General features: G+C 50.4%; 4 protein-coding genes across 4 annotated transcripts; 1 reads left to right on the forward strand and 3 right to left on the reverse strand.

The window, feature by feature from the left end:
• Positions 1 to 1,086: 1,086 nt before the first annotated feature.
• BO88DRAFT_329242 (protein kinase domain-containing protein) lies at positions 1,087 to 3,261 on the reverse strand (the record flags this gene model as incomplete). The annotated part of the gene is made up of 1 exon (XM_025702591.1): positions 1,087 to 3,261. One exon carries the CDS (start codon positions 3,259 to 3,261, stop codon positions 1,087 to 1,089), a length of 2,175 nt encoding a protein of 724 aa, XP_025568320.1.
• A 2,359-nt stretch (positions 3,262 to 5,620) lies between these two features.
• On the forward strand, positions 5,621 to 6,340 carry BO88DRAFT_15480 (uncharacterized protein). Its single transcript, XM_025701549.1, has one exon. It carries the CDS (start codon positions 5,870 to 5,872, stop codon positions 6,248 to 6,250), a length of 381 nt encoding a protein of 126 aa, XP_025568321.1. The 5' UTR covers positions 5,621 to 5,869; the 3' UTR covers positions 6,251 to 6,340.
• A 114-nt stretch (positions 6,341 to 6,454) lies between these two features.
• On the reverse strand, positions 6,455 to 7,434 carry BO88DRAFT_483569 (uncharacterized protein; the record flags this gene model as incomplete). The annotated part of the gene is made up of 2 exons (XM_025712232.1): positions 6,455 to 6,678; positions 6,946 to 7,434. 2 exons carry the CDS (start codon positions 7,432 to 7,434, stop codon positions 6,466 to 6,468), a joined length of 702 nt encoding a protein of 233 aa, XP_025568322.1. The 3' UTR covers positions 6,455 to 6,465.
• Positions 7,435 to 8,696: 1,262 nt separating this feature from the next.
• BO88DRAFT_15625 (putative AT DNA binding protein) lies at positions 8,697 to 12,605 on the reverse strand. The gene has a single exon (XM_025701564.1). It carries the CDS (start codon positions 12,406 to 12,408, stop codon positions 8,812 to 8,814), a length of 3,597 nt encoding a protein of 1,198 aa, XP_025568323.1. The 5' UTR covers positions 12,409 to 12,605; the 3' UTR covers positions 8,697 to 8,811.
• Between the last annotated feature and the right edge of the window lie 467 nt (positions 12,606 to 13,072).

Below are 13,072 nucleotides of genomic sequence, written 5' to 3' on the forward strand. Positions count from 1 at the left end.
TAGCAACTCTGATGATGGTGATGGTGCTACCTCTCCCGCTTCCGCCACCGCAACTACCACAGGTACTGCGTCCGATTCAGGAGCAGATTTTTCGAAATCGGTATCAAACAAGCAGTCTTCTCCTTCAGGTACAAACCCAAGCGGAGTAGCCGCTTACAGCCCATCAAGCGGGGCTTCGTCCATGCATGCTGGAAATAGTGGTGGCTTTCTGTTCCGTCTTGATGTGTCTGCTCTCTTTTGTGTGGTTATTGGGGGCGTGGCGTGGTGGTTGTAGGTGATTGGTTAGATGCATGTGAGATGTACTAAGTAAGTAAGTAGCATGCGAGTCGTCGGGTATTTTTATCCACCATTGGGGGTCTAGTTATTTACGTTCTAAGTCTACTTCTTATTACTTTATCCATATTTGGTCTTTGGTATGTGGGTTACTATTTATGACTGATCTGATGATGAATTTTATATTTGATTCGGGAGGATATGACGGTGTTTTGTGGGATAGGGATTGGCGTGGATGGGGGGTTACTTACTACTGGGTAGTCATAGTGGGATTATGAAATAGATATATTGTCTTTGTGATGTCCTCTTTTTTGACGCGTATCTACATTTACTACAGGAATAAATCAGAAGCAGTGTGCATAAAAAGTAGAATTTGATTAAATGACTAAGCTAAGTACAAGTGGAACGGAAAGGTAATAAGTGAAATAGATAAGGATATCACCCAAAGCAAGCACAAGCGGTCATTCATCATCAATCGTTAGGAGAACTGGCATATTAGTATAATGATGAGAAAGAAAAATAAAAAGCCAAGTCTCCTGAGAAAGAAATGAAGTGTAAAGGTATATAGTAGTATCAGAGAGGATGAAGAACCCGAAAAGCCCAGAATGTACAAGGCATGACGTTGTGTACAAGTAGTATGTGCGGAGTGCATGAGAATAGAGAAGTAGAAGGGAAAGTGTAGTAGTATACCAGTAATGAGGCGATGAAATGACTGGTCTTTGGTCGAGAGGGTAGTATGATGTCAATGATACAAAGAGAAGGAGCCAAGTGCCAAGTGGTTATCGCTTTGGGACGGGTATATATAAATAAAGGCTAACGCTTTCCCAGAGCGATGCTGTAATTCCATGTCGGATCGTTATGTGCTGCCGGACTTAGACCATGATCTGGGTCACGCCAAGGCACGGGCGACGAAGAGGTACTGTATTTGTCGTACTCTTGGTCTGTGTCGCTGCTATATATATAGTTGTCCGTGTATTGCTGATCAGGCAAGCTGAAACTCGAGGCAGAGGCAGAAGGAGAGGGACGGAGGCTCACGGGTCCTCCAGAGCTAGTAGATGAGAATTCGGCAGTCATTGGACTACTTGGAGACGGGGATCTAGCCCCTAGTGGCTTTGCTCGCGGGACGACGAGTCTGTCTGATGACGAGGCTGCTTGTGCACCTAGACGGAGTGGGTTCTTGGACCTGGGGGCGTGGACTTGCAGGTCGGAAGTACAGTGGAGGCTACAGCTTCCGTCCAGTTTCTGGAGTGAGTGGGCCAGAAGCTGCTCCACCTGATAAGCAGATGGGCGGCTCATGGGTTCTCTGTTTAGCATGCTTCGCACGACGGTGAGCATCGGTCGAACAGCCTGGAAGATGGGATCTTTGTGTTTCTTCGCATCGTTGTCCAGCAGGGCGATCCAGGAGCTCACTTGGCCGGCGTTTCGGTCGAGGTGGAATGAGCAGTCGGCGACGCCGCCACCGCGGCCAGCGGTCCGGTTCTTAGCCCCTCGGTGGTGTGAAAAAGCAGAGAGCTTGCGCTTGCATAAATGAGTGAAGATGTCTAGAAACACTGCCCCAAGAGAGAATATGTCCGAGGCTTCTGGATCTGACTGGCGTGTTTGCCAAGTATGAACAATTGCAGCGTTGGAACCGATGATCGGGTAGCCAAACTGGCCATAGGTAGTAGAAGGAGTGGTTGATGATCTCGAAGAATTGGAGTTGGACGAAGTGATGGACGGTGTGTAGAACATCGGTCGTTTTATGGAGGATACCACGCGCTTGCGGGCGCTCCCAACGCTTGATCCAGAGGAAGAGGAGTTGGTGAAAGATATCCGAGAAGGTGAGCCTCGTAGGCCGATACGTATGGCAGTTCCCTGCGACGTAACAGACTCTGCGTGTATTTCTGTATCTTGATCCGACGGTTGAGAGCCCCTGAATCTAGATAGGCTCAGCATTGCTGGACGGGACGACTGTTTGCGGGCCGAACGCCCCCCTGATGGGAGCGCGATGTTTGGGCTTGGTGCACTTGTGTCCTGAATACTGACTGAGCGCACCCATCGCTCGGGCGCACCATACTGGTAGGTTTCAACGTCGTCCGGCTTGAGTGGGGATAGAAGAGTGTCGAGAGCCTCAAACTGGCCCAAGAAAATCCGAAAGTCTGCGTCAACCAGGATGTTCGACGGAGAAATCAGGCTATGGGCCTGGCTATGTGCATGCAACCATGACAGTCCATTAGCCAGACAATGTGGCCAATTGACTAATATCTCTCGACGCTTGTTCTTGGCGAGGCGCTTGAAAGATTGAGGCACGTCGGTAAGGAATGACATGAGTGTTCGCTCGTAAACGCCCGAGAAAAGGATGCAAACGGTGGTATCCACAAAGTAGGAGGCGTAGATTGAGTAGACGTGATCGTGGGCTAGTCTTCTCAGAGAGCGGATTTCTTCCAACACCTCGTTCTCCTCGAAGAAATGCGGTGCACCGCCAATGGAGACTTGCGTTCGCAACAGCACACGACACTTGGAGCCAGCTAGAACAACCTTCTCCACGCCCTCTCTCACTAGAGATGTTCCGGTACGAAGAAGCTCCACCGGGACCCCCTCGTTCTGAGTATACTTGATATGGTCGCCTTCATTGATACCGCGTACCGTGAACCGCCATTGAGCGAGGAAGAACTTGTGGGCGACAGTTGCATTGTCCCCTTCCGGTGCGAAAGGAAGTCGCGTGGTACTTGGTGCCGACAAAGGTAAATCCGTGTCATCTAACGATTCATCAACCAGGGCAAAGATGCGCTCCGGTATGCCGATGTCCACGAGGATCAGGAAGATTCTACCGGCCTTGGCAAGGATCCAGTCTAAGTAAGACTCGCTGGTCAAACCCTCTCCCCAAGGCAAGGGATTGACGAGACGGTGCAAGATGTTCGAAGGTAGGTGGTTAAAGACGTATTCGGAACAAAGGGTGGCCTTCACGCGATCCTCGGGCCACCAGAGTGAGGTGATGGCCGCCGACATTTCGAACTCATGGCGATCCGGGCCAAGATCAGGCGCTTCCCCGCAGGCGGGACCAGACATCTAATATATCGGCGAAAGGAAGGAATCGAAAGTCACAAGGTACCTACACCTGGCCAGACTCGAGTAGGACAGACATGTCTCTTTACGGGGCTTCAGCAAGCGGCTGTCACAAAGAATGTCCGGGCCACAGACGGATGGTGGGTATAAATGGAAGGACAGCGTAAGCCCTGAAACCAATATTGCAAATCGATTGAAAGGAAATAGAATACTCCAGGGTAATCAAGAAAAATTGTCATTAGATCAATAAACATCAAACCCAAAGGGGATACCTCAATATCGGGGGGGATACAGTGTCGCGCGGAGTGTGGCGGACCTCACTGGTGGACACGAGGCTTATCAAGCGCCCAGCAAGGGATATTCACGGTATTATTGAAAGGATCCATTCGATAGTAGTATATTCCGGGATTGTAGAACGGGGAAAAGAAAATCAGAAACCTAAAGGAGGGGTGGTACTTTTCCTGTGGACATGGTGCCAGTTCCACAGTGATGATAACAATCAATTCCGAACATGGGACCACATGCTCCTAGCGGCCATCCAGGCAAAAGGAACGAGCATACGAAAAAGAAAGTGCACCCGAGGAACCAAGCTCGACCATGGGTACGAAGTACCAGCCTAGTAGAGGGTCCCAGTGCCCCGAACGGAGATGCTTGAGAGGATGGATGAATGGCCGGGGGTTCTCCAAGAGAGTGGCAACGGCCCCGTAGGCCGGCTCCGACAGTGAGGAACCTGGCGAAAGAGATTCTCAAAGCCGTTAAGGAGTGGGGGTTTCCTCCAAAGTGAGGAGAGCGGAATCTATCTAGTATAGTCCTTAGAGTTCGGAAGGAGGGAAGCTAACTCTTTAGTCGATACTTAGCTGGGGCAGAATAATGATAGAGTAGTGATGACCCGAGAGGAAAAGAAACAATTAGGGGAATGAATGGAATACAAGGCGTGCGTGGACTCGATCCTCTCCTTCCAATGAAGGAAGTTTCAATGCAGAAAAGGAATAAAACCCACGCGATAAACAGCACCGACCAAAGCGTGACTCGAATTCCCGGATCACGGGTCTCGAGTCATGCCGAACTACTACTTCTTTTTTTTTTCTCTTTTTGGGAATCATCATCATTGTTTACTGTCTATAGTAAATACTGTCTGTAAGTCTACCATCGCCTCACCATGGCCACCGACACCTATCGAATTGATAAGTAACAAGCCCATTGTGAGCCATCATTCTTCTACTAGAATCTGTCTTGCATCCATCGAGCCGATCGTCAGGCGCATCCTTCTTGATAAATAAAAAGCAATGTGACGTGGCGTTGATCGAGAGAAAGAGGCAAGACAACTAACTACCTACCTATCTATCCCGACTCTTAGGCGCCTGCAATAACTTACTACTCAACAAGTACCATACATAGCTAGTACCACAAGACCAACAACAGCCACTGCGCACAAAAAATCAAAGCTAAAGAGGGTACGATACACGACATTCGGAGACACTATGAGGGGGATACGGAAAAATAAAAATTAAAACAAAGAAAAAAAAGCTCCCTAAAGATAGGGAAAAGGAAGATAGATACTATGTGAAAAAGTCCGAGGCAGGGTTCCCGGATCGGGCAGACTATGCGTCATCCCTGGAGGGTTCGGGATGCAAGCTTATCAGTTGACAGTTGGACAGGCAAAGTTTACTCATGAAAATCCCGCCATTAGTCACGACTCCCGAGATAAGCCCATTGCTTACTTGCATTGCCATTGTCCAGTTATTCATCCATGGGAACGGAAAAGGAGGGCTTGAATATGATCCATCATATGAATGCTTTCAATAGGTGTTTTCTGGTCCTCTGTGCAAATAGTGCAGAACCACATAGCCAACAACACACATACACAGCCTGAACAAGTGGCTGGGGCAAAAGTGGCCCGCGCTCTGTATCCATACTTGAACCTCGCTCAACCTTATGATAAGGCTTACAGTAGCCTACTTTGTACTTATGTTCGCAAAATGGAGACTATCATGAGGTTAGAGGGAGATAAAAAGGTACGTACAGTAGTTCGCCGGTCCGCACGTCTCAAGTAGACAAGCCCCAAATTTTCGATCTTCGCCGCCCTCCTTCCTGCTTATCTCGGGGGCTCGCGCGGTACTCGCCGGTCCGCCGGGGTAGCTTCGGTTCTACTAAGTTAGTGTCTTCACTTGACATGGCTAGGTTGTTGCAGGGTGACAGGAACTAAGCCATTGATTTTGATATGGCGTGGCGCGGTTATAGTAGTATTTTGCCGCGGAATTTGCGGACTTATCTTGCGAGCCTTCTTCAGTTGTAGTAAGCAGACTATATCTAATTAACCAGAGCCTCCAGGAAATACCACCCCTGCCTGATGTAGAGTCTATAGACCATACTATGACAGAGGTAAGTATCTATGGAGAAACCCTCTATACCCAGTGACCTCGCTCTCGATGAAGCAGAGAAGGCATGCCATCCGCCTTCAATACCATGCTCTACTCTAAAGAATGATCGATGTGCAGCCAGATGATCATTCCATGCAGCAGGATCGCCCCTAAGTCCGGGAAAAAAAGCCATGCTTGTGCGAAGTATTGCATTTATTGTTTTCTTTTTCTTCCTCCTTCCTTGTTCGATTCCCTGCTCAACAGAAAAAAATCCTTTTCCGGAGCCAACGGGAAGATCAAGATGCGCAGCCAGCTGGATCGACAGCGAAGAAAAGAGTAAGATGGACGGTATAAGGGGGGAGGGAGAGAGAGAGAGAGAGACGAAAATAAAACCCACAAGCCCAAGCCTCAGAACTAGTTCAAGCCATTCATGCAGGAGGTCATCATGGACAAAATTCTCGTCTCTTCCCCCTTTTTCCTTTTCATCCTTCTGTGCTTTTCTTCATTATCTTTTCCTGCCTTCCTCATTTTTTGTCCAAAATGGGTTGCCTTGCAGAGCTGATCGCAATTAGAAAAAGACACATTCAGACACACAGACGAAGTCGGAAAAATGACGTTAAACACCTAATTCCTGACCAGCGAGAAAAAGGATCGATCAACAGAAAATCACCTGTCAGAAATGGTTATCGTTTCACGTCTTTGCCAATCATGACGTCGAAAGCTCCATAGACTATCTACTTACTTTTGAGCCTAGCGAGGCACTATACTTCCGACGACCCTAACATAACTATGATCCCATGCGCCGTATCCGCCGCAATCGACTATTAGTCCTTTGCGTAGTAGGGGCAACCTGTTGCTGCTGCTGTTGTTGCTGCTGCTCTTCGTAAGACTTCCGTCGAATCCAGGATTTGCGAAAATGCTGCTGCTCTTCGTCCTGTTGTTTCGCTCGGTGGTGGATGAACTGTTCGTGGGCTTCTTTCTCCTCGTGCAACTTTTCGATCTGGTTTACGTAGATACGTGAAAAGGTTAGTCATATGCAGGTACAGCAGGGTCTGCTGTATGTCATGTCCCGTGAATGTGTGAGATGGGGAGGTGTGGAGGGGGGGTGGTGCTCATTCGATCGGTGAAAGTCAGACAGACAGGGGTATAGATTTGTTTGTCTCACAACAGTGAACAAGCAAGAGCAAAGCACACACACAGAAAGAATGAAAATCCCAACAAGAGATTTATTGAAACAATGCTGAAAGAGAAAGGGGATGAAACATACTTGAGCAATCCACAATTCCTGCTCCGAACTCCAAGCTTTCTGACATCGAGCCAGTTCGCTTCTCGCAATCGCCAATTTCCGTTCCTGTTCCATCGTCCACCGACATCGATCTCCAGCCAGACTGGCCCAGCTGGCGATGCGCACCAACCCCGTCCGACTACTGCTACCGCTGCTTCTGCTGCGGCTACTGCTGCTGCTGCTGTTGCTGCTGCCCAGATGCGAGTCGATTGCGCTCACCGCCATGTGGGCATGACCATCGGTCAATGCTGCATAGTCATCTGGGTACTGCACAGCGCCCCAGCGAACCTCGATGGGCGGGTCAGAGTCAATTTCTTTCCCTTTCCAGGTAGAGGAGGGGGAGATGGGAGAAATCGGGGAGATGGAGGAAGGGGAGTGATTTTGTCGATGCTGTCGTTGTTGTTGCTCGGTTCGCTTGTTGGTGAACAGGGACAGGCGCAAGACATACTTGACTGGATTGCTGACCCCCATTTTCCCTTTTTCTTTTTCTTTTCCGTACATATACAAAATGTAAATTCTGTCTGCCTGATCTTCCTGCTGATCTGTTCTTTGCTTATCGATCCAAAGGGACTGGACGGCAGTAGTATGGTGGTGGACTTGACCGTTGCAGTTCACTTTGGCTAAGCTGACAGAACTGTTTGAACAGTTGTAACTGAACTCAGGCACACACACAGACAGACACAGACACACACAATAGATTGTGTATATACTACAGGCCATTTGGAAATCCCCCTTTTTATATACATCATATCGACCCGGTCAACTACTACTACAACTACTAACTACTTACTACCAACGGCACCCGATGCATCTATCACTTCGGGGATCGGTTTACTACTACGATACCTTCGTTTCTCGCCCTGCATACTTTCCTTACCCGAGGCGGCCAGGTAATCCGGTTTTAGGCGCCATAGGAAACACAACCCGACATCAGGCTTCTAAAATGGGGCTAGGCTCGTATGTCGCCTGCTTCCGCTTGGCTGGCGCTCCAGGATGTCTGCACTGTGCAGTCAGAACTACAATGTTGGGACCAATGAGCGACGATGATGTACCTCGAGTTCGTCAGACCATGAAGTAAGTAGTAGTTGGCAGGTGGCAGGTCAACCCCGTTTTTGTGACTGCTACTATTTCCGTGAAACTACTATGTAGCCACCCCGTGGAGAAGTAAACGTGGCAGTAGGAGCGTTACTCGACCACGACCCAGAAAGGAATAGGGTCGAAAGGTTGAGAAACTCACCAAGTTGACAGGACGTTGCGGACGTCACAGAGCAAACACCGATGCCCGCAGCACGACACGTTCCATGGAGATCGGTCAACTGTGCCGCATTCATTGGTCTATACAGGGGCACTAGAAAGTCAATTCTGCGAATCAGGTTCCAGGCCAAACAATTGTCTTCCGAACCTGGCTGACAGGTGCGCTCTTTTGCCAAAGTAGGGAACCATATGTGCTGCATACACCAATGGTGTTGTTGCGTTCCATTCCAACATATAAACGAGTAAGAAATGAAAAAATTGTTTGGCAGCTGACTCATGGAGATCCAATCGGGTGTGGAGAGTCCAAGACAAATGAAACAGAGGGGGAATAGTACGTAGACAAAATACATGCTGTACAAGAACATAAGGCCAAAACGTAAAGTGAGCCTGCCACCCAATGACCCTCAAGATCAATTCCGCTGGTTCGCCACCCGTGAAGACCCGAAACAACGTATCCTCTCAACAAGAAAAGCAAGAATATAAGTCGTTACAACGTGTGCTAACTTTGTGTGCCAACAAAGTCTGTACTCAAAAAATAGATGTAGTGTGCCGAGTTCAGGCGGCAGGAGCCAAGCGACGTGCAGGTTTGAGAAGTCATATGCGCCACGTCCCGTACGCTGTGTCCCTGCTTCGCGAATACTCTTCCCTCAGTTGATCCTCGTGGAGCCTCCTCTCCCTCTGGTCTTGTCTGATCTGTTCCCCGATAATGATACTGATCAATCGTCTGTGAACGTCAGCTTCCGTCCAAGGAATCTGACCCGTTCCGCCGGCCTTTGAATCGGCTTGGGATAGCTGCTGCGCAAATCTATCAACTATGCCAAACTGAAGCTCTGTGACTGGCACTCCGTAGACTCCATCCGAGGTCCAGATCCAGTCGCCAATCATATCGGAGCGGCCAGGCGCCGGATGGTAAGGGAAGCGCTCAGGATACAGTTTGGCCGAGCGATAGAGGCGATGCAGCAAGCGGTAGTGATCATCGGAAAAGTACAAGGGAAAGGACGAAGGCGATTGCTCTCGTGAAGCCTGCCCCTCCACTACTTCTTCTCTGTCACCCTTCTCGTCCAGTGAAGCGTGCGCATCGTCGTCCGCATGGAAAGACTCGGAACGAGCGAAACTCTGTTTCCCATCTTCTGCCTCTTCAAATCGAGTAGGTCGCGGGGTTTCCCCCAAGTCTCCCCAGTTGACTTCATCATCGCCATAATCCTCATTATCATATCTATCATGCGCTGACTCAACGGCGGGCGGTTCATCATCTTCGTCGCCCGAAGGATCTTCCAGACCCCGCCCTTGCTGTTCAAACTTCGGTGCTCTGAGCCAACCAGGCGTGAAATTAGTGATTTTCTGGAACCAGGATGATGCTTGACTGCCAGGGCTTGCATGCTGTGGACGTTCCGGCGTGATGTCTCCCACCTCTGGAGCAGTTTGTCTCTCGGATGTAACGGCATCTGACACCCCCCCAATCTTGTTGACTTCCATCCCAGGGTCTTGGCGTTGTCTAGCCATCTCCAATCTGGTTGTCGGATCGATCTGGAATGTTTCATCCTCCGAGTCCCGGCGAGGGCTGGACTCCACGTAGCCCTCTGACTGTTGATCCTGGTTGAAATCATGCTCATAGTGCTCCTCTTGTACCACAGACGCTGGCGAACGGCCTACAGAGCCTCGTATTGCACTGCTCGGCGGACTGCTTTTCCCATAGTAGTAGTGGCGACGCTTTGGTGTGTCCTGGGCACGGTACAGAGCCGTCAAATCAACTTCTTGCTCCTGTAACTGTTTGACCCTCGACCGGCCCAAGAATGGCACAGTCTCCCGCTCGTTTGTCCAATGAGCCGGCGATAAGATCTTGTCATTCTGATTCCGAGCAGGAGTCCAGCCACTCTTCCACGGGCTAGACTCATCCTGTCTAAGGTGCTCACCATCCTGGTCATCCTCAAGTAGTGAAGAATGATCTGATTGGTTGCCTTGACTGCGAGCTTCTTGCTGCCAAATATCTTCGTAGCCATCATCCTCGTCTTCCCCATCTAGGCGCTCGGCCTCTACGTGGGTGTCGTCATCTTGATCGTCTTGAACGGGTTCCGCCGCATACTCAATCTCATCGCCGTCTTCATACATGCCATCTTGCATATTCGACTGATCATTATCGTCGCTGTCAATGACGATGACCTGGCTAGAATTTGCCATCTGGATCTCTCGACTGATAGCTTCCCTTTCCCGTTGCCATTCTTCCATTCGCCGTCTCATAAACGTGCCCGGCGTGCCATAGTCGGTGGTCTTAGGCGGTGTTTGCTGTGGTGAACTGGAGCCACTCCATTCCCTGCTTTCCCGAGCAGTGTTTCTTGCAGTCACCTCCTCCAACTCCATTTGTCTGCGTTGTTCCATTTCTCTCTCGATTCGCCTCTTTGCGAGTGCCTGCCCAAATGCCAAGCCTGCCTGCAGCTCTTGTTGTACTTGTGGGGTCAAGTCCCCAAAAACATGTTCCAGCCTTTTCCTAGACGTGTCCAGCATAGAATCTGGATCACCCGAGGAGCTAAGCCTTCTTGAGTTTGACTGGTACGAAGATTGCCCCTCTTCTGAGTTTCTTAGAGGCCCTTCGAGAGCTAAGCCTGCACGAACTATTCTGACGAACCTAGTCAACGGCCCCCGCTTTTGTCCAGTAAAAGTCGACTCAGATGACATCGCCGTTGATCCGGGCATGTCTCTGGAAGGTTCGAGCCTGTCTTGGGATGATGGACGGTCTAAGTGGGCATTGGCCTCGCTTGACTGGGTGAACAGCTGGGCTGGTGACTGTTTCCGTTGCTTGGAGTCCGACCGGGCCTTCCGGACAGAATTGTTCTCTTGTTGATTCTGGACCGCCGAGGTTCTTCGCTTCAAGACGCCATTTGATTCCCGTTCTAAGAAAGGCTTTAGAGAACTCTTGGCGGCTTGGGAGTGGCTCGCGCTCTTAATCTCATGTTGTTTAGCGGACGGCAATGTATCCAGTGAGACCATGCTGAACCCTTCACTTTCCATTATAGAGTCAAACTCCCTGTGTTCCTCGGTCGGATCTGCGCTGAGGCGTGCCCCGCTCTCAAGGTGATCCCTATCATAGGTAGCACTAGTTTTCTGAGCCTGCTCTGTCTTATCTTCTTCTGCTGCAGATGATGAGGTTGGTGTGGGATAAAGGCGTGATGGTCTCGGGGTGCGGCCGGCATGCAATGTGTTCGCTGGCGAGATTATCGAGGTATCGCGGGTTGGGGATGGCATCTTGGAAGGTGTTGAATGTAGGTTATACTCGTCGTTCTCCGTAAATCCTTGGTCGACATGGTCAACATTTGGAGTCTCAAAAGTTTGCTCGAATGTCACTCGGGGAGCAGTCCCATCGCGGATAGCGGAATCAGGTAGTTCCAATCGGTCGCCATAACCAAAATCGTCATTGACCTCGAGTCCTTGATCCCCCCCAATGTCATCATCAGATCCCGGGTCTGCTGCCAGATTCAACGGACTCCATCTCTGCTCGGGCTCTATCAGCGCCTCTTGTTCAACCTCTTGACTTTCCACCTGCTGTTCGCTTGGTTCTACCACATCGAGCGCCGGTGCGCTTTTCCTCGGCCGGCCTCGTTTTCTCTTTTGACCTGTCCCCCCAGGACCAGGAGTATGCCCTGGACCCGGGGTATGTCCAGGGCCTGGTGTATGTCCTGGACTACCTCCGCGTGGAGTCGCATCCTGCAGCCAAATGTCGGACTTCCTTGGGCGACCTCTGCGTCTGCGGGGGGTCTGTTCTGTATCGTCTTTGAGGGGTACTTTCATCGTTGTCGTTGATGGCTTCAAACGTTTTCGCGAAGGGCTGCCTTGGTTGGTCTCTTCATCTTGTGTCGCTTCGAGCGTTACCCGAATCCTCCACGGACTGACATTCCCGTCGGCCGGACCCTTATCGGGAGACATTCCACCGCGCTGGCCGTTCAGTTTCGTCGTCGGGGAGGCAGGTAGCACAACGTCATTGAACTTTATGGAGTGGGCGTTTTTCGAAGGGCTCAAACTCACACGCGACCGCCTTTTGCCCTTCGCCGTCCGCGGGCTTTGCAGGAGGCGGAAGTTGGCGGGCGACATGAAGCTTTGGCGACCCGAGAAGGGGACAAACGGGGAGGAGATCAAATAATCAGCGTCGCCAGGTGGCCCAAGAATGTCCGGAGAAGAACTGGAGGTGCGGGAGGACATATCGATAGGGAAACAACGATGCGACGCATGTGAGGGGTGATTTGTGACCCCCCGTCGCGTCTCATAGGGACGACACCGGATTCAAACACTTCAATCGGCTTTGCTAGTCGGACACTTTCATATTCGGTCCTTGAAGGTAAGGTTAGTCGTCGCGTCTGGAAGCAGATTACCCAGACACGGTTTCGGCCACCAAAAACAGTTTCTTAATCTGTAGGAGATCTGATAAAATCGTCGCATAACATAAACAAGTCTCCCGATCAGGCAGCCCCAGCGACCGGCAGGGAAGATGCTTAGGTTATCCGGCAGGATTGTTGTTCCTTGCCGAGTGAGTACGGAGCGGCAGAAGTACCCAAACAGCAATCTGGACCCATAACTGCCATCCCTAACAATAAACCCTATAGAGTAATCTTTATTGTCCATACCTTGTTTCCTCCCCGCCTGAATGCTGGTGATGCTGCTGTCAGTGATACGTTTATTCTAGCTTTGTCCATAATGTACTGAACCACGTCTGAATGGCACCTCCAGTCATAGCAGGATGTCACCTCGTAAGAGTGAGCAAAGGCAAAGAGAGAGAAACCGATGATCGACAGGCCGGTTGCCTTCCCCGCAACCTCTAGCTCTTCCCCCGCCGGGACTTTCCCGAAGAAGACTAGCACCATTCCTG

Source organism: Aspergillus vadensis, assembly GCF_003184925.1.
Source record: "Aspergillus vadensis CBS 113365 unplaced genomic scaffold BO88scaffold_1, whole genome shotgun sequence".
In the NCBI taxonomy this organism is placed as follows: domain Eukaryota; kingdom Fungi; phylum Ascomycota; class Eurotiomycetes; order Eurotiales; family Aspergillaceae; genus Aspergillus; species Aspergillus vadensis.